This window comes from Oryx dammah, unplaced genomic scaffold, assembly GCF_014754425.2.
Source record: "Oryx dammah isolate SB20612 unplaced genomic scaffold, SCBI_Odam_1.1 HiC_scaffold_3, whole genome shotgun sequence".
Taxonomy (NCBI): Eukaryota; Metazoa; Chordata; class Mammalia; order Artiodactyla; family Bovidae; genus Oryx; species Oryx dammah.
The window spans coordinates 67243525-67270103 of NW_024070187.1; the positions used below are offsets into that span (position 1 = coordinate 67243525).

At 39.9% G+C, this 26579-nt stretch overlaps 1 protein-coding gene across 1 annotated transcript in view; it reads right to left on the reverse strand.

The window, feature by feature from the left end:
• Nucleotides 1–2512: 2512 nt before the first annotated feature.
• The window catches only part of SGCB (sarcoglycan beta), a 28606-nt gene continuing 4539 nt past the window's right edge, over nt 2513–26579 (reverse strand). Inside the window, exons 2-6 of the mRNA XM_040238189.1 lie at nt 21534–21743; nt 12642–12827; nt 11719–11910; nt 11264–11395; nt 2513–6105 (exon numbers count right to left, since the gene is read on the reverse strand). Of these exons, the coding sequence (XP_040094123.1) occupies nt 5902–6105; nt 11264–11395; nt 11719–11910; nt 12642–12827; nt 21534–21743 (924 nt within the window). The 3' untranslated portion in view covers nt 2513–5901. The remainder of the gene's footprint in view (nt 6106–11263; nt 11396–11718; nt 11911–12641; nt 12828–21533; nt 21744–26579) is intronic.

Genomic DNA, 26579 nt, shown 5'->3' on the forward strand with positions numbered 1-26579 from the left:
TTCAGGAGGTAGTTTTACGACAGATCACCCTTTCTGCTCTAGTGGCACCACTCTCATTCTCATCACTCATCTGAGTACTGCTGCTGCTGCTGCTGCTAAGTCGCTTCAGTCATGTCCGACACTGTGCGACCCCAGAGACGGCAGCCCACCAGACTCTCCCGTCCCTGGGATTCTCCAGACAAGAACACTGGAGTACTAGAATGGGCTAACTAGTTTTCCTGCCGTTTTTACTGCCTCTTGATTTTCCTTCCTGGTTTATCCAATGAAATTCCGAAGGGTTACTTCCCCACAGTACTGTTTTCCTCATTTCATTCCCTCATTCAAAATCCTTAAAGGGATCCTCAGTGCCAATAGTCCAAATCCCTTGGGTCAGCATCCTAGGCTTTGTATTATTTACATAACTTTATGAATTAGTTTTGAAAGCACATGTGGAGTACCTATGAGATGAGGGTTGTGCACCTCAATATATATGCAGAGCTCATGCAAAAATCAGCTTTTGGTTCACTCTTAATTCCAAGCCCAAAGCCCTTTCCTCTTCTCAGTTCAAAACCTATGTATGTCCTTCTAGATCTATCACAGATCCTATGGCCTGAAGACCCTTTTTCCTGCTTTGGCCTCTATTTTATCCAGAAACCTTTCAATAAATATTTATTGAATGAATGAATATATGTTAGTAACATTCAGTTTGACAGAATATCAATACTATCCCGCATTGCTTTGCATCTGTTTTTAACACCCCAAAAGACAACAGCTCCCAGATGGTAAGGGCCATGTTTTTATATATATACACATACACATAAAGATAAAAGTTCCCCCACTTTTTAATGTTTTTAATACTCTTCAGTCATAGGGTTTTGCTAATATAAATAGGGCTGTATCTATATCATCAACCTATTTATCATCTAAAATTTATATACACATACATAAAAAGTTCCCCTATTTTAAAAATATATACACATAAAGATAAAAGTTCTCCTATTTAAAAAATATTTTTAATAGTCTTCAGTCTGTCATAGGACTATGCTATCTATAAATAGGGATATATCTGTATCACCAACCTAGTTATCATCTAAATTTACATATTTCCCCCCAGGTTCTATATTTTTAAGTCTGCAGTCTGTCATAGGGTTATACTCTGCTTGGATAAATGAATAGATGGAGTGAATGAAACTTACCATGCAACTTTTTAAACTTTGGTGTCATGTAAGATCAAATCTGCCATATTTTGAAGGGCATCTAAATTCAGGTACACATGGGCCATGAACTGCAAAGGTGCCCTCAGCATGGAGGAGTGATTGATTTTTAAAGTGTACCGCTTATGTAATACCAGCAATTGAATTAATTTGTATAGTCAGAAAGGTATTTGTTACTACATTCAAAGCCTAAATCATCAGTATACAATTATATAGCAAGCTAATGTCACAATATCAGCAGTAACAGAAAAAAGTCATCATTCATAGGCATACTATAATATTAAAGAGAAACGTGGTTGAAAAATTTTTTAAGGGGACTTAAAAAAAATTCACTTTTTTTCCCCACTTACCTGATTCTAAGTTGAAGAGATTTATCTGTAACTAGTAGATTTGACTTCAAAACAGCTGATAACTTTGTATCTTAAAATGAAAGGTATTAATTCATAAATTAAAAAAATATTATACAACAATGCAAACCAGCCATAATATACATATGTCCCCTCTCCATTGTCATATGGCAGAAACCAACACATTGTAAAGCAATTATCCTCCACAATTAAAAATAAATTCAAAAGATTTTATATATATATTTTATATATATATATATATATATAAAACAAACCTCTATTAGGTAAGGAACATCTGAGAACTCCAGGAATATTTTCCGAGGCTACTGGAGACAATTAGGTAAAACATAAATCTATAAATGGACACATTCAAGCTGAAGTTATGAGGAAGCAGTTAGAAATGTTGGGTGTGTCAGTGAGAGGTAGGGAGAAAGCAGTAGAAAAATCAGAAAGTAGAACGGAAATGAGTCCATTCCTATATGAAAGTTACCACAATTAGAAGAAAAAAGAGCAAGAGGCCAGTTTTGCCAGGATGTAGAAAGCACACAACAGGAACACTGTTTCTTGGGCATACCTCTGGTCCTCAGGGATTCTTTCCAGTGGGCTCTCTCCGAATCATGCCAGGTGAGGATTTTAGACCTAAACCTCTGAGGCTCCACCCATCCGCCCTGGAGCCCGCCCTCTGGCAAACCTTTAACCCTTTCTTATCTAAGCTCTGGCCTCTTGCAGAGATGACAGACCGTGTAGCGCACATTCCCCTGGGATGCTGGGGAAAAGATACCAGAGAGAGAGGCCTTCTGCAGTGCAGAGGGCAGGAACTTCCAGACTGGGACTGTACAACTTCTCACTCAGCTCTAGCATTCCAGAGAGATGACATAAATACTGGGGGTGCCCAATTCTCAAGCTATTCAACATGTTTATAGGAGTGAGTAGAAACCTGCCAATATTTTAACAACTAAAAAATCAACAGCAAACAATTTTATAGAATCTTTATTGTAAACAGAAGTCATTAATAGTTATTACAAACTGAATCAACTGAAAGTCAAATGAGTAACTCAAAACAGATTTGTATGTTTATTTTTGTATGGCATAATTTGTAATCTTTGCCCCCTCAATGCTTTGAAAAAAGGTTACTAAAATTATTAGCATTTCAATGGTCTCTTTTTTTTGTCAAGTTTAGCACCGTAACATCCTCATCCTTTTAAAGAACTCACTCAAAACTAGGTAGAACTTTTCACTGTTCATTCAAAACTATCACACACCATTTGTTTTTTTCATAATGCAAAAAGAACACAAGTATATTTTTAAATATTACAGATAACACATAGACAGTCCCTACTGTGTGTTGTTTTGCATTCTTCCTACCTGCCCATTAGACAGCCTCTAAAATACCTTGCTTTCATTTCATCTGTCCCCCTTGTCATTGTCATCTACCTCTAAAGGAGCGCAGTTATTTAAACAAGCGTGGGAGGCCCCATTTTCCTGGGATCTTGTCTGACTTGTCCTCTACTCACCCTAAGTCTGTTGCCTGTCGTATCAGTGCTTGATGCAGGGGAGGAATCAGCAGAAGAGGCAAAGTTAAGAATTCAGTTTATAGAAAAATACCATCTGATGGGAAGAATGAGTAGCTGAGGCTTTACTGTTACACAAAATGGATGGTTTGTTCTCGTTCTGCTTCCCAGGGAATTTTCCAGGTCTATGTTTCGATGAAGAAGCAAAAGCTACCTGTAAAGTGTCCTAAAATATTATACCTGTTACCTTAACAATCAGTTCTATAAAAACATCAAAATATTCTCTCATGTCCAAAGCACTTTATGGAAATGTATCAAAAACAAGTTATTTCTCAGAGAAGTAAAAACAGATTGTTTCATGAATTACATTCAATAAATAATACTTTGTAACATAGTGTTTTGTGGTTTTTGTAAAAATATTTATCTAAACAAAACTGCAAAGCAAATCTAAATAAAGCAGACATGTAATGAATGTAAAACTTACAAACATACTGAGCCGCTGAATGAAAATTCCAATGGATTTTTTTTCTGAATATCATCAGATGTTAAATGAAACTGAATATATTCATATGGGTTTTGAATATCACTACAACTAACAATACCCAGAGGGCATAAATTTCACTTCCTCTCTTTTTTCCTTCACTTAAAAACTGTACTCAGTAATAGGCAAATCAGTCTCTACTGTTTTTTGGTTTGGTTTTTCTGTCAAAGAGACTGACAATACCGAATGCAAATTATTTTTGTATTGATTTTCTCATCTATATAGTTCAAAGTGTCAAGGACAGAATACTGTTATATTTAAGTGCAAAATGGGCATTACGGTTTATCTCTGCTGCCTACTTTATGGTACACTACTTTGAAGTCTCTCTTCCTGATGTTGCACGTGTGTTAATAATACTAGAATTCCTTTTAAGTCAAATATGAAACACATTAAAAATCAACAGGCTTGAGGGTTGTAAATCATTACAATGGGTGCTGACATTAGAAGCATAGATCAATTCTCATCTTACATAAAAATTACTTGTATTACTTCCTGCATTAGTACCCTTTAGTCCAGTGCTTCCTGACTCTCCTCAAGGTTTGGCACGTATTAAAAAGGTTAATATCTGTCTGGCTCGCTGGGGTAAACTCACCAGCCATCTCTGGCCAGCGGGGCTCACCTGGGACATGACCTCCCGGTCTCCCACCGTGCCACCCCAAAGGCTGAGGTATACATATCTTGGCAACCCCTTTACCCATTCAGGCACCCCAGTTGGGGAATGGGGGTAAACCACAACTATGACCTCTCTATAGTATAATATTTTGGAATTGGCTTAAGAAACTTTAAAATCTGACATTGACTGGTCAGTTATTTGACATGAGATTGATTTTCTTTTATCTAGGGTAGCACAACTGTTTTGATTCTTATCTGCATAGCTAAGTCTGAATTAGCCTCTGTTCATCTTTCTAGAGTTTTAAATACCTTAAAATCCAGTACAATAGTGATAAAAAGAATGTGGTATTTAGAAACAGGTCCATCTAGGTTTGAATCACATCTGATTTCCAATCCCAACTCTGTTCTTTCCTCAGGCAAGTTTCTTAACTTCTCTAATCCTCAGTTTCCTAAATGGGTCAACTGGGATACCATCTTCTTATAGAGTTTGTAGTGAGAACTAGACATTACATGTGCAATGCTTAGGACAATGCCTAGCAGTGTAAGATGCTCAGTAAGTGACAGCTATCATCATTTACTAGTTAAAGCTGAGATGGTGCTTTCATTTCTACCACATTGCGAACACAGTATTTAACAAGTAAATCAACATTTAATGAGTGAACATTCTCTTAGAGTATTTTCTTCCTAGTGCAAAACTAAGGAACCATCAGTTCAGTTCAGTCACTCAGTCGTGTCTAACTCTTTGTGACCCCATGGACTGCAGCACTCCAGGCCTCCCTGTCCATCACCAACTCCCAGAGTTTACTCAAACTCATGTCCGTTGAGTTGGTGATGCCATTCAACCATCTCATCCTCTGTCGTCCCCTTCTCCCGCCTTCAATCTTTCTCAGCATCAGGGTCTTTTCAAATGAGTCAGCTCTTCACATTAGGTGGCCAAAGTATTGGAGTTTCAGCTTCAACATCAGTCCTTCCAATGAATATTCAGACTGATTTCCTTTAGGATGGACTGATTGGATCACCCTGCAGTCCAAGGGACTCTCAAGAGTGTTCTCCAACACCACAGTTAAAGAGCATCAATTCTTCAGCATTCAACTTTATAGCCCAACTCTCACATCCATACATGACTACTGGAAAAACCATAGCTGTGACAAGACAGACCTTTAGTTCCTTACTATCTCCGATATGTGAAGCTCTTTAGTGACCTCACTTGTATGCGAGAATATAGTTAAAAGTAATGCACTAAAAATCTGTCTTTCCTCTTAGAAGCCAAAAGACAGAACATGTAACATTTATAGATGGTGTACCTTTAAATATCTTAAGTGGGTCTATCCCCATTAGTTACCAAAAGTTACTTACAGTGAGTCTAAACAGTTGCTTCATCCCTTTATCCTTTAGACAGGAACAGTGGCATTAAAAAAATACTTCTTTAAAGATTACTTTTGATTATATTCACTTCTCTCAATAATTTTAGAGAACCGTAAATTGAAGATCAGTGCAACTCAATGAAATGTATTAGAATTTAGGCTCTCTGAGACTATCTTAAACATGGAGACTACATAATAGATGCCGCAGTGCACTGCAGATAAAATAATTATGAGTTACCACAAACTCCGTAAAAACATGATATGCGTGCCTCGTCTTAAAAAGATAAAAAGTCAAGTCACAATACGAATCTATTGATGTCCTCTTGGGTTCTTCTAGTACGGGTCTCCACAGGGGTTGTCTGAGGTCTGGCAGCCCATGTTCTGACCCGTCACCTGCACTCTGAAGAGTGTTCCGTCAGCGCACATACAGAGTTTGTAACGCACCCAGTCATCACCACCAAACTGGTCTCCGCTGGAGGAACTTGGGAGGCGAGTTGTGCTGACCATCACAGTTCCGTTCAGGATAATGCTGTTTTCCTATCAGGAGAAAAATCATTACAGTTTATTTACACCCATAAGAAGGGACAGAACAAAAATAATAAACAAAACTCACTGAAATATGAGCAAGAATAGAAGGTGGTAAGATAGAATAAACTCATGACCAAAATAACAAAAAAATCCCCAAACCAATCAAAATTCGACTAGTGACCTCTTAGTAACTGTTCATAAGGTGTATTTATACACTTAACACAATTTATTTCTGTTAGCTAAAAATTATATCAAAATTCCTAAGTGCACATAAGACTGACTGATCAAGCCTCAGATCATTTTCATTTGCTACTACTTAAGAGAGTTTTAACCAAGTATCTGATTGAGATGTTTCTGACAATGAACAGAAAAAGAAAAACTAGAAAACGTTTCTCTCTTAGAGAAAAGTAATATTAATTTCCAATTATTTTTGGTAACACCATAAATGAAGATTCAAGCCATATAATTTTGAAGACCAGATACTCAAAGAAGGCTGCCTGGAAGTTCTCTTCTTCAAGCCCACTGTCCCAGGAGCACTATTATATTGCAGACTCTTTCTCTTTTGGAACTCCTCTCTCTCCCTTCTTCCCTTTTCTTCTTTTCCTTCATTCAGTGATTAATTTTTAAATGTCTCCTGTGTGTCAGACACTATTCTTGGTGTTGAGTACATAGCAGTCAACAGACAGGCAAATTTCAAGTCCTCATACATTGATGTTTTACTGGGGAGGGGCAGACAATAAACATCTTAAGAGGTAAAACAAACATCATCTGAGAAGAGCAAGTCAGGATAAGTAGAGAGAGAGTGACCAGGTGGGGTTCTACTTTACCGAGGAAGGTCAGGGAAGGCCTCTCTGGTAAGGTCACAGTCTGATGGCAACTGGGTGACAGGAGGGAGCAGGGCATGTGGGTGATGGGGCAAAGGAAAGAACAGTATGCTCGTGGGACTTGTGTTCCAGGAACAGACAGGAGGCCAGTGTGGCTGAAGGAGGTGAGTCACAAAAAGAACCAGGGGCCAGACACCTGGGGCCAGGGAATGGACTTTGGATTTTATTCCCAATCAGATGGGAAGACATTTGGAGGGTTCTGAATAGAGAAGTGACATGATCTTTTAAAAAGGATTTCTCTGCTGTTTTTATAGAGAATTGCGTACAGGGGTGAAAGAGGAGGCTGTTTTGGCAGTGCAGGCAGGAAATGACAGTGGTCTGCACCATGGTGGAGGAGGTGGCGAGCATCAGCCAGGCTCTGTACATCTTCTGAAGGTAGAGCCCGTGGGCTCTGCTGATGAACCAATGGGCACCATTTAACAAGATGGGAACACTGAGAGAAATACATGTTTGGGGAGGGAGGGAGGATATGCAGACTTTTAGATGTGCTGCGTTTGAGATGCCTATTAGACACTGAAATGGAAAGGTGGGAAGGCAGTTGGATATATGAATCTTAGTTCAGGGGAGAAAGAAGTTCCAAAGTTGAGAGTTATCAGCTTATACAGGGTGTTTAAAGCAATGAGAGAAAGTTGATTATGAAGTGATGGAAACAGTTAATTGATTATGTTAGTGATGTTGTTGTTGTTCAGTTGCTCAATCATGTCCGACTCTTTGCGACCCCATGGACTGCAGCACTCCAGGCCTCCCTGTCCATCACCAACTCCTGGAGGTTACTCAAATTCATGTCCATCGAGTCGGTGATGTCCTCCAACCCATCTCATCCTGTTGTCCCCTCTTCCCCCTGCACTCAGTCTTTCCCAGCATCAGGGTCTTTTCAAATAAGTCAGCTCTTCGCATCAGGTGGGCAAGTATTAGTTTCAGTTGCAACATCAGTCCTTCCAATGAATATTCAGGACCGATTTCCTTTAGGATGGACTGGTTGAATCTCTTTGCTGTCAAGAGTCTTCTCCAACACCACAGTTCAAAAGCATCAATTCTTTGGCACTCAGCTTTTTTACAGTCCAACTCTCACATCCATACATGACTACTGGAAAAACCACAGCCTTGACTAGATGGACATTTGTTGACAAAGTAATGTCTCTCCTCTTTAATATGCTGTCTAGGCTGGTCATAACTTTCCTTCCAAGGAGCAAGCATCTTTTAATTTCATGGCTGAAATCACCATCTGCAGTGATTTTGAAGCCCCCCAAAATAAAGAATGCTTTATTTTTAAATTTTATTTCCCCATCTATTTGCCATGAAGTGATAGGACCGGATGCCATGATCTTAGTTTTCTGAATGTTGAGTTTTAAGCCAACTTTTTCACTCTCTTCTTTCACTTTCATCAAGAGGCTCTTTAGTTCTTCTTCACTTTCTTCCATAAGGGTAGTGTCATCTGCATATCTGAGGTTATTGATATTTCTCCCGGCAATCTTGATTCCAGCTTGTGCTTCTTCCAGCCCAGCATTTCTCATGATGTACTCTGCATATAAGTTAAATAAGCAGGGTGACCATATACAGCCTTGAGTTACTCCTTTTCCTATTTGGAACCAGTCTGTTGTTCCATGTCCAGTTCTAACTGTTGCTTCCTGACCTGTATACAGATTTCTCAGGAGGCAGGTCAGGTGGTCTGGTATTCCAATCTCTTTCAGACATAGTACATGGAATTGAGATAGTATATGGAATTTTCAAATTTTGTTCCAATGCTGCCATCTTGTGGTCATGTAATTTTACTTTCTTTTAATTTGTAAAGCAGTTTTTTTGTTTTTTTAATGGAAGTATAGCACAAGCTGGAATCAAGATTGCTGGGAGAAGTATCAATAACCTTAGATATGCAGATGACACCACCCTTACGGCACAAAGTGAAGAGGAACTCAAAAGCCTCTTGATGAAAGTGAAAGAGGAGAGTGAAAAAGTTGGCTTAAAGCTCAGCATTCAGAAAACGAAGATCACGGCATCTGGTCCCATCACTTCAGCTCAAATAGATAGGGAAACAGTGGAAACAGTGTCAGACTTTACTTTTTTGGGCTCCAAAATCACTGCAGATAGTGACTGCAGCCATGAAATTAAAAGACACTTACTCCTTGGAAGAAAAGTTATGACCAACCTAGATAGCATATTCAAAAGCAGAGACATTACTTTGCCGACTAAGGTCCATCTAGTCAAGGCTATGGTTTTTCCAGTGGTCATGCATGGATGTGAGAGTTGGACTGTGAAGAAAGCTGAGTGCTGAAGAATTGATGCCTTTGGACTGTGGTATTGGAGAAGACTCTTGAGAGTCCCTTGGACTGCAAGGAGATCCAACCAGCCCATCCTAAAGGAGATCAGCCCTGGGATTTCTTTGGAAGGAATGATGCTAAAGCTGAAACTCCAGTACTTTGGCCACCTCATGTGAAGAGTTGACTCATTGGAAAAGACTCTGATGCTGGGAGGGATTGGGGGCAGGAGGAGAAGGGGACGACAGAGGATGAGATGGCTGGATGGCATCACCGACTGGATGGACATGAGTTTGAGTAAACTCTGGGAGTTGGTGATGGACAGGGAGGCCTGGTGTGCTGCGATTCATGGGGTCGCAAAGAGTCGGACACGAGTGAGAGACTGAACTGAACAGTTAATTTACAATATTGTATTAGTTTTAGGTGTACAGCAAGGTGATTCAGTCATGCATCTGTTTTTTTAGGTTATCTTCCATTATAAGTTATGACAAGATTTTGAATATAGTTCTCTGTGTCATACAGTAAATCCTTGTTGTCTAGTTTATGTATAGTAATTTGTATATGTTAATCCCACACTCCTAATTTCTCTCTCCCTGCCTGCCCTTCTTTCCCCTTTGGTAGCCATGTTTGTTTTCAATGTCCATGAATCAGTTTCTATTTTGTATATAGGTTCATTTGTATTATTCCTTAGGTTACATATATAAGTGATAGCATATCTGTCTTAGCACATTTTTTTAAAAAAGCAGTTTAATTGATAAGATTCTTCCTAATGCTTAGCCACACACTTAAAAACCAACCTCTGATATTAGCTGAAAGATAAAGCTAATTATCTTTTCAACACTGGCTTCTTTTTCTTTAACTGTGGAGATATTGGGGGAGGGGTGTGTGTATATATTTCAAAGTATGTCACATTAACAACAGGTAGAATTTTCGAGTAGAAAAAATTAAAAGATTTAGGTAATTTGCTAATGGGTATAAACAAATCAGTCACAGCTCTTGCTTCTGAGCTTCTGATGTGGAGAACAGCAGCCCCTCTGTGACACTATTACTCTCTCAGAAGGATGGCTTCTTTTTACAGGGTACACAAAGAGTACTCAGTACTGATACTGAGCTTCTGATAAGAATCACATTTTATGTTCATATTTACTATTTATAGACTGGTACATGTTCTTCAGAGGAAAAAGATATTTATGAAAGTGAAAAAACCATTTTTTTAAAGGAAAGAATTATTTTGTAAGTCCTTAGGTTTAAGTTCATCTTTGTTATTTAATGCTTGATAAATTTAATTAGCTTTAGTTAGATAGCATACAGCAGGTGCCCAAAAGACATTCTGAATAAATATACTTTGACCAGAATTATGAAACAGGTAAAATGTTTTTAGACTTATGGCTCCCTTACATGAAATATGTTACCTATTAAAGTACAGATATAGTCTGTGAGGCACAAAGAAAACTGTGCTTTTCAACAGGTATAATAAAGACAAAATCTTTTTCCTTTACAATTAAATAACAGATGTATAAATAAAAACACATTTTATATATTGACTAATTGATTTTTACATCACTAGATACAAAACCCAGGAAGAGATATGAAATATCTTTAACTGAAAAAAGCCCCAAAAACTTCAGGGCATGGATAGTTATTTTTATATTCTTTAAGAAGGTTTTTTTTGTTTGCTTGCCTTTTAAAATAATACAGGCATCATTATGCAAAAAATTTTTTTTAGAAAATAACAGGCAAGCAGAAATAAAATAAAAATCATCTGTTACCCTGCTGGCCATAACTAACCATTGTTGACATTTTGGCATAACCTTCCAGGTTTTTATAAACATACATATAATCTGAAAAATAAAAATGAAGTATTTCACACATTGTTTTACAACTTACTTCCACTTCATAATCTATTGTGAACATCTTTCCATGTCAAAAAAATACAAATACACTATCATTTTTCATAACTATACTTTCCAAATATGAGTTTATGTACCCAAGAATCTAGCAATTCACTTAAATTCAAAAAATACTCACAGCCTTTAACTCCATATTACCACCCATGTGGAATTCAATTGTTTTGCCCATAATGAATACGCCTTCATTTCCACGGACAATAGCACGCCCATCAACTTTTATATTTAAGTCACTAGTAGCATTGCTAGTAATCTGAAAATTAAAAAAAAAAAACTAGTGATGAAGAATTTCTAAATTAAAGTGAGAATTATTATTAGAGATAGAAGAGTAGAAGTTTCAAGGAAAAAATATGAAAGGCAAGTGTTTTCATTCATATTTTATAGATGTAAAGAGATATGATTTGATCATGATCACACAAACCAGTTGATGACAAATGTAGAACTAATCTTTTCCACTATTTTGGAGTTAATTCTTTCCCAGCACTGTATCAGTAAAACTGCCTCCCCTCCATACACACTTTGTAACTCTAGACAGTAATTCTCTACCATTAATAAAGCAAAGAAAATAAACCATACCCTTTCAGTAGATGCTTTTTGAACATTCAGACTTTTCACTCCACTTGGCAAATGAAACTCATGAGTTTCATAGTCTGTGCTGAATAAGATATTTTGAGTCCTTGGGTCGAAAAACTGCATGCCAATGTCACTTGTAATAGAAGTTTTGTTCTTTTCTACACTGAGCTTTGTTGTCCCTTGCTGAAAAACAATCTTCAGAAAAACAATTCATCATGAATATGTTTTTGAAAAAGGCTGCATCCAAAATTCATCAAGAGCATTATCAAAACTCTACAATAACAGACCTTTAACTTCAAGTAATCTTCACTGCCTCTCTGACTCCCTCCACCCACTTGGGAGAAGAGTTCTTTCAAATGAGGGCTTACATGCTTATGTGCTGTAATGCTTGGCAGAAAACAGATGGTTGCCGAGCACAAGGACCCAGAGCTAAGGTGGGCAGGGCCAGTAAGGATGCTTCCTTCAGGTTCTGGTCAGTTATATTAGCCACTCGGTAGGGGTTGCCACTGACTAGATGGACGTATTCCCTACCAGACACCCAGAGAGTAGAGGTTATTCTAACCTGGGAAGGTGTTGATTTTTAAAATTTATTTTTAACTGGAGGATAACTGCTTTACAATATCATATTGGACACAGTGGGGGAAAGCGAGGGTGGGATGAAGGTGCTTTATAAAATGGTTTCTTCATATGGAGGAGAAAACGAGTAACTACGCATTCTTACAGTAATTATATCTATCCCAGAAAATGTTACCATAAACAAAACCTAGAATATTAAGAAAGTACTGAATATTAATGGATTACAAGGCCAATATTATGAAATATAATTATGAATTTTCTCTAAAGGAAAATATCCATTTCAAACAATCAACTTGAGGTTTTTACCAAGAATTTTTCTCTAATGTTTCTCAAATAATATGGTTACTTACAGGCTGGTTGTTGCCAGTGATGACTAAATTTTCATTTCGCCTTCCTCCTACTGTGCTCTTGTAAAGAGGATGTATAACTCCCATGTCAGATACTTGTTTAAATCGAAGCAGACCACTTTCATGAAACTCCATGCTGTCACAGCCATTTGGTCCAATTCGAATCACAGCCCAGATAACAAGTGTTATCTAAAATAGGAATCAAACCTACTGTTGATAGGTAGCATACATTCTTAACACAACTTGAAAGCAAACAGAAAAGGCAGCTGCCAAAGGATTAAACTTCCTAAATGGTTTCATCAGTGACATAAACACATAAACTGGGTTTCCACTTACACACAAAACCAATTTTATTTTAATCAAGGTATTATATACAAATAACTAAAAGTTAAAAAAAGGAAGCAGCTTATTTCTTTCACCCCCCTCTGTATCCTGTCCACTTTAAGCAATTTTAGCTATTTTTGTCTAGAACTTCTCTCCATATTTCTGCATAATGTGTGTGTTATGTCTTTACTGATCAATTTTAGATTGTTATCTATTAATCTATTTTAGCAGATGAGAATTTTAGCTCATTTCTATTTCTTCTCCCCTAATTCCAGCCCACGTTACATCCATGTTCAGTATTCTCAGCCATTATGACAATATAAATATTATTCACACCAAGCCAAACACTGTACTATGACGGCAGTTATTTTCTTGGGCTTTGTGTCTTTCAGAGTTTAATACTTGTCTTTCCCTCATTTGCTTAATTTCTCTGAATATCAGACTCTTTTCAAACTCTCCAACATTTCTGTAAAATGTCTCTCAATAAAATGTTCTAAAAGTCCAAACCTCTCAGAAAATGTATTAGTTCTCTCTTCCTCTCCCAGGAACTCTTTCTGGAACCCCCATCTTCTGCCTCTGTTCTTGCCCTCTGGGTCTGCCTCACAGCTGTTACCCTGAGCTTTCCCTTCCCTTTCATGGGACAGCTTCCTTTTTCTTTCTCTAGTGTAGGGTACCCAGTTTGCTGTATCCTTGTCTTCAACCTTCTTGGTTTAGTACCTTTCAGTAAAGCAGTCACCCATGGCTTCCTTAGGAAGAATGTATGGAAAGTAAGTATTTTTTGAGCACGGCTAAGAAAATGTCTCTATAATCTTTCACATTTGATTGATAGTTTAGCTTGACACACATTCCTAGATTCGAAATTATTTTCTGTCTGAATTTTGAACGCCCTTGCTTTCCTGCCTGCTAGTTTCCAGCACTGCTTTTGAAAGGTCTGATGCCAATCTGATTTTGTGTTCTTTATATATAATCTTTAAAAAAAATTCTCTGGAAGATTTTAAGATCTTCGCTTTATTCCTGGTCTTCTTAAATTTTACAGTGATAGCTTTGGTGTGAGTCTGTTTTAGGCATATGCTGGACCCAGAATGGGCTTCCCAGGTGGTGCTAGTGATAAAGTACCTGCCTACCAATGCAGGAGACTTAAGAGATGCCAGTTCGATCTCCGGGTGGGGAAAATCCCCTGGAGTAGGAAATAGCAACCCATTCCAGTACTGTTGTCTGGAGAATCCCATGGACAGAGGAGCCTGGCAGGCTACGGTCCTTAGGGTTGAAGAGTCAGATACGACTGAAGCAACTTAACACACACACGTGGACCCAGAATAGTAGTTTTCAAATTTTCTTGATTTGATAACATTCTCCCTGGTTTGTTCTTTCTTCTTTCTAAAACTCCTATTAACAGCATGTTCATGGATTAATTCTTTTATTTTGTTGAATTTCGTGGAAGTTTCTTTTTTCTTCCAATATCTATGTATCTACCTACCTATCTATCCATTCATCTATCCATCCATGTGTGTGTATTTCTGAGTTTTCCCATATTCTTTAATTGCTTTTTAATGGCATGGTATCCTCTTACTTCTCTGAAGATAATGATTTTAGTGTTTTTATCTTTTAAAAAAATTAGTTTGCAATATTGTGATGGTTTGTGCTATACATCGACATGAATCAGCCACGGGTGCACACATGTCCCCCATCCTGAATCCCTCACTCACCTGCCTCCTGACCCCATCCCTCTGGGTTTTCCCAGAGCACAGGCTTTGAGTGCCCTGTTTCATGCATCGAACCTGCACTGGTCATCTGTTTTACACATGGTAATATACATGTTTCAGTGCTACTCTCTCAAATCATCCCACCCTCACCTTCTCCCACAGAGTCCAAAAGCCTGTTCTTTACTTCTGTTTCTCTTTTGCTGCCTTGCATATAGGATCATCGTTACTGTCTTTCTAAATTCCATACATATGTGTTAATATACTGTATTGATATTTCTCTTTCTGACATAGTTCGCTCTGTATAATAGGCTCCAGTTTCATCCACCTCATTAGAACTGACTCAAATGTGCTCCTTTTTATAGCTCAGTAATATCCCATCATGTATAAGTAAGTAAATGAAAGTTACTCAGTTGTGTTCGACTCTTTGTGACCCCATGGATTGTACAGTCCATGGAATTCTCCAGGCCAGAATACAGGAGTGGGTAGCCTTTCCCTTCTCCACGGGACCTTCCCAATCCAGGGATGAGACCCAGGTCTCCCACACTGCAGGCAGATTACCAGCTGAGCCACAAGGGAAGCCCAAGAATACTGGAGTGGGCAGCCTATCCCTTCTCCAGTGGATCTTCCAAACCCAGGAATCAAACTGGGATCTCCTGCATTACAGGCAGATTCTTTACCAACTGAGCTATCAAGGAAGCCCTGATATTGTGTATATGTACACACCTTCCTTATCCAGACATCTAAGTTTACTGTCATTTGCTACATTTTCTCTATTTCCCTGAATTCCTATTTTCTCTGTGGTTTGGGTGCTTTTGTTCTCAATCATTTCTCAATTCTGGGAGCGTTCCATAAAAATTTACTGATCCCTGTGGTTCTGTGTTCATAGTTAACACAGCGGTTATAAAAAGTTCATGGAAAGGTCTCTGTGTGGGGCGGGGCTAGTAACTGACAGGCTTCACAGTAGGGGATTTAGGTAGCTTTTTCACGGGGACCTGCCAAGTGTCAGCATCTTCAGATCTTGCCCAGAGAATGTAAAGACTGGTGCAGGGAGCTGGAGGTGGGGGATGAGGATAAGAGAGCCTCAAGGCTCAGGGTGCAGGACTCCCCTGCTTTTCTATGGAAACCCATGCCTACCCTCAGGCAGAAAGAATCCTGTCTGGTTCAGTGCAGGGTGAGGAGGGGCAGCTCCGTGACTGCTGGCTGGAAGGGGAGCGGGGCTGGGGATCGCATGGCTCCTTCTATGGATTTTTCAAAGATGCTCTCTGTTTTCGGTTCCCCTCTCACTCCTGCTTTTCAAGGAACTTGTACTTCCACTTCCTGAGGTTTTTTAGGATTCTGCAAGGCACTTCCACCAATGCCCTCTGCAACCCCCTCCCCAACATGCAGTTTCTCTTCTCTGGTAAGTTGCCATTCCTCATCCTCCTTTTTGTCTTCGAATATTATGATTTAGAATTCTGATTGCCTCCCGCTTTCTTCCAAGATATTTCTGCTTCTTGACATTGTAACCTTAGGTTGAACTTTTTAGAGCAGAAGGGGATGAAAAATGTCTTTTTTTTTTTTGGCCATCTTAACCATAACTTTTCAATAAAATAAATTCAGAACATGTGCTCCTAGTAAAGCTACTTACAGTTTCAGCTCTTTTAAGTGAAGAATTAGACACAACTCTTTGGATGTACATAAAATACAAGGATTGACTTAAGAGTATTAGAAGTAAAGAACACGGAATCCCTTTAGAACTGCGGCATCCATGTTCATGATCGGTGTTAGGGATACCAATAATCACTCTCTGAAAATGTCTGTCCACACACATGCCAGAGGGCTGCACATTTAACTCTCAGAGAGTTTCAACCTTGAGTTAAGAGTCTTCTTTAAGAGACTTCCTGGTGGTCCAGTGGTTAAGAATGTGCCTTGCAATGCAGGGGACATGAGTTCAATCCCTGGTCAAGGAACTAAGATCCCGAGTGTCTCGGGGCAACTAAACCCATGTACCACAACTGAGACCTGACACAGCCAAATAAATGAATAAATAAATATTTATTAAAAAGTCTCCTTCTTTAAGAAAGCAATTTTCTTTGGAAAAGGTAATATACCAACTCCTCATACCTTGGTGTAAATGAGTCTACTGCAGCCAAGGTTCACTATTTTTAAGCTGAGGAGGCAAAAGTAAATTTGGGAAAAGTTGAAAGAAAACATGAAGGAGTGTATTTTTACGAGAGATGAAGGCAATAAAATCATCTTGGGAAAGGTCTCTTCTGTTGAGTTGATGCTAATCTTTTAAAAGTTACATTGTTTAAAGGAAAGAGTCTATAAACATTTTTTTCTAAGTAAAATTAGTACATGGTGAGAAATGAAGTATTTCCTGCCATATCAGTATACAAGGATGCCACAGTCATCAGCAATTGCAGCCCTTCAATGTGAGTTGATGAGCCCTAAGGACACTTAGGAGAAGGCGATGGCACCCCACTCCTGTACTCTTGCCTGGAAAATCCCATGGATGGAGGAGCCTGATAGGCTGCAGTCCATGGGGTCACGAAGAGTCAGACACAACTGAGCAATTTCACTTTCACTTTTCACTTTCATGCATTGGAGAAGGAAATGGCAATCCACCCCAGTGTTCTTGCCTGGAGAATCCCAGGGATGGGGGAGCCTGGTGGGATGCCGTCTATGGGGTCGCACAGAGTCGGACACGACTGAAGCAACAGCAAGGACACTTAGGATGGAGAATACCAGCCATCAGACTGCAACCAATCCTTACTGTGAGCCCCAGGGATGCTCAGAATGTGAAAAACACAGGACACTGGCCCCAGATAGCTGAGATGCATACGAAACCAATGATTCCACTAAACTCAGATTCTTGCATCTTCCCATGCACAGAAAAGTGATAAATTCTTTAACCTGGGATATCTGGCTTCCTTTAATTAACTATAATCTTTTGATGTTCAGACTACCTGCCCTTTGTTGCAAAACTTCTATATAACCTGGCTCGTCCCCTAACCTCCTCAGAGCAGTTCTCTCAGGGTCAGCTGATATGCTGTCTACCGGGTCTGAAGTCCTAAAGGTCTGAAATTCTAAAAATACCCACAGAATAAAACATAATTCACAACTTTTAGGTTGTGACTATTTTTTAAGTTGATGATGGCAATATTAGCACATGAGGTTTTCATAGAGAAAATATTCATTAAAATTCAGTAAGAGATAAAACATATACAGGCATACTTCATAGATATTGTGGGTTTGATTCCAGATAATAGCAATAAAGTGAATATTGTAATAAAGCAAGTCACACAAACGTTTTTGGCTTCCAAGTGCATATAAAACTTAAGGTTACACTATACTGTAGTCTATTAAGCGTGCAACAACATTACGTCTAAAAAAACAACTTTCAGGGAATCCTGTTGGTACACCTGGTGGTCCAGTGGTTAGGACCCAGCACTCTCACTGCTGAGGATCTGAGTTTGAGCTCTAGTCGAGGAACTAAGATCCTGCAAGCCATGCTGCTGCTGCTGCTGCCAAGTCACTTCAATTGTGTCCGACTCTGCGCGACCCCAGAGATGGCAGCCCACCAGGCTCCCCTGTCCCTGGGATTCTCCAGGCAAGAACACTGGAGTGGGTTGCCATTTCCTTCTCCAGTGCATGGAAGTGAAAAGTGAAAGTGAAGTCGCTCAGTCATGTCCGACCCTTAGCGACCCCATAGACTGCAGCCTACCAGGCTCCTCCGTCCATGGGATTTTCCAGGCAAGAGTACTGGAGTGGGGTGCCATTGCCTTCTCCATGCAAGCCATGAGGTGAGGCCAAAAAAAAAATGTACATACCTTAATTAAAAAATACCTTTTTGCTAAAAAATGCTATCACCTGAGCCCTTAGTGAGTATAAACTCTTTGCTGGTGGAGGGTCTTGCCTTGACTTCACGGCTGCTGACAGATCGGGGTGGTGGTTGCTGAAGGGCTGGGGTGGCTGAGGCAATTTTTAAAAATAAGATGATAATGAAGTTTGCTGCACTGACTCCTCCTTTCATGACTTTTCTGTAGTACACATAGCTGATAGCATTTTACCTACAGTAGGACTTCTTTCAAAATTGGAGCCAATCCTCTCAAGTCCTGCTATGTGTGTGTGTGTGTGGGCTTTGAGACATCTCTGTGCAGGACCTGCCACTGCTTTATCAACTAAATTTACGTAACACTCTAAATCCTTTGACTTCCCTGGTGGCTCAGACGGTAAAGCGTCTGTCTACAATGTGGGATACCTGGGTTCGATCCCTGGGTTGGGAAGATCCCCTGGAGAAGGAAATGGCAATCCACTCCAGGACTATTGCCTGGAAAATCCCATGGACAGAGGAGCCTGGTAGGCTACAGTCCATGGGGTCACAAAGAGTTGGACACGACTGAGCGACTTCACTTCACTTCACTTCACTTCTAAATCCTTTATTGTCATGTCCATAATCTTCATAGCATCTCCCTCAGGAGGAGATTTCATCTCATGAAACCACTTTCTTTGCTCATCCGTAAGAAACAACTCCTTATCCTTTATCGGGGGATGGCAGCAATTTATCACATCTTCAGGCTCTACTTCTAATTATCTTGATATTTCTACCACATAGTTACTTGATCCACTTAAGTCTTGGACCCCTCAAAGTCAAGCATAAGGACTGCAATCAACTTCTTTCAAACTCCTGTGTACACTGATATTTTGACCTCTTCCCATAAACCCCCATTGTTCTTGATGGCATCTGGAGTAATGAATTCTTTCCAAAGGCTTTTCAACTTACTTTGCCCAGATCCATCAGAGGAGGCACTATCTATGGTAGCTATTATCCTTGAAAAATGTATTTCTTTTTTCTTAATAAATAAATGTATTTCTTAATAAGACCGGGAAGTCAAAATTACTGCTTGATCAATGGGCTGCAGACTGGATGTTGTGTTACCAGGCATGAAAACAACACTACATCTACAGTACAAACAACACTGTACATCTCTATCAGAGCTCTTAGGTGACTGGTGCATCATCAATGAGCCGTAACATTTTGAAAGAAACTTTTTTTTTTTTTTCCTGAGCAGCAAATCTCAACAGTGGGCTTAAAATATTCAGTAAACTAGGTTGTAAACAAGTGTGCAGTTATCCAGACTTGGTTGTTCCACTTGCAGAGCCCAGATACAGAAGATTTAGCATAATTCTTAGGGCCCTAGGATTTTCCAAATGGCAAATAAGCGCTGGATGCAACTTAAAGTCACTGGCTGTCTCAGCCCCTAACAAGAGAATCAGCCTGTCCTCTGAAGCTCTGAAGCCAGGCACTAGCTTCGCCTCTCTAGCTAAGAAAGTCTTAGATGGCATCTTCTTCCAATTTAAGGCTGTTTTGTCTGCATTAATAATCTGTCATTTAGTGAAGTCACCTTCAGTAATGATCTTCAGTAGGTCTTCTAGATAACTTGTTGCAGCTTCTATATCAGCACAGGTTATTTCACCGTGTACTTTTATGTTATAGACAGCCTTTTTTCTTAAACGCCATCAACCAACCTCCATTAGCTTCAAACTTCTGCAGCTTCCTTACCTCTCTCAGCCTTCATAGAATTGAAAGGTGTTGGTTACTCTGGATTTGGCTTTGACTTAAGAGAATTTTGTGGCTGGTTTGATCTTCCATCCAGACAAGTAAAAGTTTTTTCTGTATCAGCAATAAAACTATTTTGTTTTCTTACCATTCATGTGTTCTCTAGAATAGGAATTGAGTTTTTTGCTGTTGTTGTGCTGCAAAACTTGTGAGATCTTAATTTCTCGACCAGGGATTGAACTTGGCACTTTGACAGTCAAAGTGTCAAATCCTAACCACTGAACCACCAAGGAATTCCCTAGAGTAGGACCTTTAATTTCCTTTAAGAAGCTTTTCTTTGCATTCACAACTTGTCTAAGTGTTTGGCATAAGAGACCTAGCTTTCAGCTTATCTCAGCTTGTCATGTACCTTCCTCACTAAGCTTAATCATATCTAACTTTTGATTTAAACTGAGAGATACTTGCAACTCCTCCTTTCACTTGAACACTTAAGAGGCCATGAAAATGGCCTCTTAGAGAATGGCTCGGCCAGTAAGGAGTCTGCCTGCAATGCAGGAGACCCAGGTTACATCCCTGGGGTGGGAAGATCCCCTGGAGAAGGAAATGGCAACCCACTCCAGTATTCTTGCCTGGAAAATCCCATGGACAGAGGAGTGTGACAGGAGTCGGACATGACCAAGTAACTTCACTCCACTTTACTTCAAGTAGAGGGAGAGAAAGAGTGAAAGGGGGGAAGGGCTAGTGGATGGAGCAATCAGAATGCATACAACATTTATCAATTAAATTCACCATCTTTTATGGATGTGGATAGTGGGAACCCCACACAATTACAATGGTAATATTAAAGATCACTGGTCAGAGATCACCATAAGAAATATAATAATGAGAAAAACTCTGAGATATAGTGAAAATTCCTGAACTGTGACAAGGAGACTGAAGTGAGCAGATGCTGCTGGAAAAAGTGAGCATGCTGCCGTGCCTGGCACTAACAGGCATGCCTGGGACAAGGCTGCCAGAAACCTTCAATCTGTAAAAAATGCAGTAAAGGCAAAGTACAGTAAAGCTAAATGCCAAAAAAGCGAGGTAAGAAAGTGTTAGTCGCTCAGTCGTGTCTGACTTTTGGCCACCCCATGGACTGTAGACTGGCTCCTCTGTCCATGGAACTCTCCAGGCAAGAATACTGGAGTGGGTTGCCATTTCCTTCTCCAGCGGATCATCCCAACTGAGGGACTGACTGAATCTGGGTCTCCCACATTGCAGGCAGATTCTTCACCATGATTTCACTAAAAACAGTTAAGAAAAGAATACTCTGTGCTAAATACTCACAATTAAATTGATGACAGCCAGGATAAACAGGAGGATAATCACACAGATGGCTAAATTGCCCTTTCTCCCTCTCAGTCCCGTTTTATGGAGGCGATCTTCATCAATTGGAATATAGCCAGCTTTAAAGTTACTGTTGTGCTCTTTATTGACATTCCTTCTCTCAACAGCCTTCTCGCGCATGGACTTCTTCACAGGACCATTGGAACTTTGCTAAAAACAAAATACAACACAATGGAGCAGCTATACTCTCTATTTTGGATGCATTATTTGTTAGGTGCAAATTCATAAGGAAAGAAACCTAAATTGTTTAGTGATCCATTTTCTCCTAAAAAACCTCAAGTCATGTTGCGCTGGGACTTCCTAGGTGACGCTAGTGGTAAAGAACCCATCTGCCAATGCAGGAGACATGGTTTGATCCCTGGGTTGGAAAGATCCTCTGGAGGAGGGCATGGCAACCCACTCTATCTAGTATTCTTGTCTGGAGAATCCCCATGGACAGAGCCTGGTAGGCTACAGTTCAAAGGGTTGCAAAGAGTTGGACACAGCTGAAGTGACTTAGCATGCATGCACACACACGTTGAGTTGCAGGCTCCAAGCAGGGACATGACTGTCGGGGTTGTAGATAACAGTCTGATAACAGACTTCCACTATCTGCTTTGAATAGTCCTACCATCATTAGAGTGAACAGCCAGCTCATTTTGGGGGAGAGCTGATAGACACACTCTACAGTGGAACTGTTTTTATTAATGATTTATAAAGATCTGCTTAATCATATATATATATGTATTTCATTTACATAAAAAGAATTTAAAAAGGCTAATACACTTTACTTATCACTCCAGTTGGCTAAAGTCAGTATTATCCTAGACCAGCAGTTTTCAAAGTATGGGCTAGGAAACCATGGAGAGGTCCCTTGAAATCCTTCAAGTGTCTGGAGGGTGAAAATCATTTTCAAAAGAAACCCACTATGATGTTGTTTTCTTTTTTTCACTCTTCTCTCATGAATGTGCAGATGACCCTAGAACAAAATGGGTTTGAATGGCATGGATCCACTTATATGCGGATTTTTTTCAACAAACGTATTGGAAAAAAATTTTGGAGATTTTCAACAATTTAAAAAAACTTGCAGATGAAATACTGAAAAAATTAAGAAAAAGATTTGCTGGGAATGTATAAAACATGTAGATACATAAGGTGAGTAAGAGCTAATATAAAATTAATAACAATTTCCTGTTTTTAAAAAATTATATTATGTACAGTCTCTGTCTCATAACTGGAGAAACTGGTTATCAGCCGATCATCCCATATCACTGGCTTTTTAAAAAGGATATGATATGACTGTGATACTTTATGCCATAAAGTTTTTTAGTTTTACAATTCATTCACTAGTGCATAGGTTAGGCTACCATGAAGGAACTGTACTAATTAATTGTTGTTTAGTCGCTGAGTCATATCCAGCTCTTTTGAGATCCTGTGAACTATAGCCCATGAGGCTCCTCTGTTCATGAGACTGCCCAGGCAAGAATACTAGAGTGGATTGCCATTTCTAAAAAATTGCCATTTCTCCAGGGGATCTTCCTGACCCAGGGATCAAACCTGAGTCTCTTGCATTGACAGGCGGAGCCATCAGGGAAGCCCACTGGCTACATTAAGTTACCATAAAGCAACCACTGCGTTGCTGATATTGCCGGGGAAAATATCAACAACCTCAGAGATGCAGATGATGCCATTCTAATGGCAGAAAGCAAAGAGGAAATAAAGAGTCTCTTGATGAGGGTTAAAGAGAAGAGTGAAAAAGCTGGCTTAAAATTCAGCATTCAAAAAACTAAGATCAAGGGATCTGCTCCCATCACTTCATGGCAAATAGATGGGGGAAAAAGTGGAAAACAGTGACAGATTTTATTTCTTGGGCTCCAAAGTCACTGTGGTGACAGTAGCCAGGAAATTAAAAGATGCTTGCTCCTTGGAAGAAAAGCTATGACAAACCTAGACAGCATATTAAACAGCTGAGACAACACTTCACTGACAAAGGTCCATATAGTCAAAGGTATGATTTTTCTGTCTTCCCTTCTGGCTCAGCTGGTAAAGAATCTGCCTGCAATGCAGGAGACCTGGGTTCGATTCCCGGGTTGGGAAGATCCCCTGGAGAAGAGAAAGGTTACCCAATCCAGCATTCTGGCCTAGTTAAAACTGGACATGGGACAACAGACTGGTTCCAAATAGGGAAAGGAGTATGTCAAGGCTGTATACTGTCACCCTGCTTATTTAACTTATATGCAGAGTACATCATAAGAAATGCTGGGTTGGATGAAGCACAAGCTGGAATCAAGATTGCTGGGAGAAATATCAATAACCTCAGATATGCAGATGACACAATCCTTATGGCAGAAAGTGAAGAACTAAAGAACCTCTTGATGAAAGTGAAAGAAGAGAGTGAAAAAGTTGGCTTAAAGCTCAACATTCAGAAAACTAAGATCATGGCATCTGATCCCATCACTTCAGCTCAAATAGATGGGGAAACAGTGGAAACAGTGACAGACTTTATTTTGGGGGCTCCAAAATCACTGCAGATGGTGACTGCAGCCATGAAATTAAAAGACGCTTGCTCCTTAGAAGGAAAGTTATGACCAACCTAGACAGCATGTTAAAAAGCGGAGACGTTGCTTTGCCAACAAAGGTCTGTCTAGTCAAGGCTATGGTTTTTCCAGTAGTCATGTACAGACACGAGAGTTGGACTGTGAAGAAAGCTGAGCACCGAAGAATTGATGCTTTTGAACTGTGGTGTTGGAGAAGACTCTTGAGAGTCCCTTGGACTGTAAGGAGATCCAACCAGTCTGTCCTAAAGGAGATCAGTCCTGGGTGTTCATTGGAAGGACTGATGTTGAAGCTGAAACTCCAATACACTGGCCACCTGATGTGAAGAGCTGACTCATTGGAAAAGACCCTGATGCTGGGAAAGATTGAAGGCAGGAGGAGAAGGGGACAACAGAGGATGAGATGGTTGGATGGCATCACTGACTCGATGGATACGAGTTTGAGTAAACTCCGGGAGTTGGTGAAGGACAGGGAGGCCTGGCGTGCAGTGGTCCATGGGGTCACAAAGAGTCAGACACAACTTGGCGACTGAACAACAAGGCACTCAATGATATTTTACTGAAATGAGTACATCTAATAATTTTAGATACCAGAGATTCCTTCAGACTTAATTTCTCTTGATTTCCCCTACAAACCCACAGCTTGTTCTCTTTGAGATTTTCATTTTGAAGAGTATAAAGAGAACTGGAGACCAAAAAATTTGAGAACCTCTGACTATGGCTGAATGACATTGTAGGTGATTATTTGGTATATCATGAACATAAAAGGAAGGAGTAGAAATGCTTACTGCCCAACTTTCATATTTTTGAGAGCTTTGAGAAAATTAATTTATTGAATTAAGCATTTTTTAAGCCCTCTAGGCTTTAACATTAATCCCATACATAGGAATACAAAAGAAATACAGGACAAGATCCTTCTCCTCCAGATATTACAAATGTGATTTGGGTACACAAAATAGTTAGCAATGCAATAACGTATTCTGTATGCTCCGATGCCAAAATCAATAGTACAGACAATACATGCTGTGGAGTTCATGGGAGAAGAGACAGCATGGCTTGGAGTTGTCAGGGAAACCAGAAGGAGCAGGTGGGTCAGACCTGGCATTGCAGGCAGGATCAAGGTGGAAAAGGAGGACAGGTTGTGGAAGTTTTGGGACACCTGTGAACAAATTCTAGTCTTTACATCTGTTTATTGGCGAGTCACTAGAGGTCTCTGAATATGAACAATGTATGTTTAGGATGCTAAATGTGTGAGTATTTGCAGGAGTCACAGGAAAGAGAAGAATATTAGCAAGTAGGCTGCGGGATCGGAGAAGGCAATGGCACCCCACTCCAGTACTCTTGCCTGGAAAACCCCTGGATGGAGGAACATGGAAGGCTGCAGTCCATGGGGTCGCTGAGGGTCAGACACAACTGAGCGACTTTACTTTTACTTTTCACTTTCATGCATTGGAGAACGAAATGGCAACCCACTCCAGTACTCTTGCCTGGAGAATCCCAGGGACAGGGGAGCCTGGTGGGCTGCCATCTATGGGGTCGCACAGAGTTGGACATGACTGAAGTGACTTAGCAGCAGCAGCAGCAGCAGGCTGCTGGGATGGTCGTAAGGGAAACCCGAGGTATTGAGGGCCTAAAACAGGTGGGATGAAAAAGGAGAAATTAAAAACAGACTTCCAGAGAAGAATTGAGTGAATTTGTAGCCAGGTTTTAAAAAAAAAAAAATAAGGCCCCTCACGTTTACTGAATGGTGACTAGTTAAACATGGGGAATGAAGCAGGGAGATTTTACATATGCTGCATTTGAACTGAATGAGAAACGATCACATGCCTCAAAGGCAATGAGAAGGATGGCATGAGATATTAGGTCAGTCAGAACTTGACGAATTTGAGAATCTTCAGCTTCAAAGTAAATTAAATCTATGAGACTAATATTGGTCTACTGTAAAAAAACAACGTGAAGCAGTGGTCCCCAACCCTTTTTGTGGCACCAGGGATTGGTATCATGGGAGACAATTTTTCCACAGACTGGGGTGAAGGGGGATGGTTTGGGGATGATTCAAGGGCATTACATTTATTGTGCACTTTATTTCTATTATTAGTCCATCAGCTACGCCTCAGATTGTCAGGCACTGGGTCCTGGAAGTCAGGGACCGCTTGTATAGAGCAAAAGAACAAAGAGCCAAGGAAGTACTCTTGGAAAACTTTGTGCAGGAACAATGGAAAATGAGAGATACAACAAAACTAAGGATGTGCAGCACTGCTGAACTTAATATGGTAACAATCGCCTCTGTGACTTTCAAACTCTGAGTAGCAAACTGGTAAGTAGAAATAGTCCTGAAAAGATGCCAGCAAGTGTACATTTATTTTAAGACAGAAAACTATAACTAAAGAATTATGTACTGTCAGAGGAAAACTGTGCTTGTTCTTGTTCTTAGGATCTTTCTGTCCCTTCC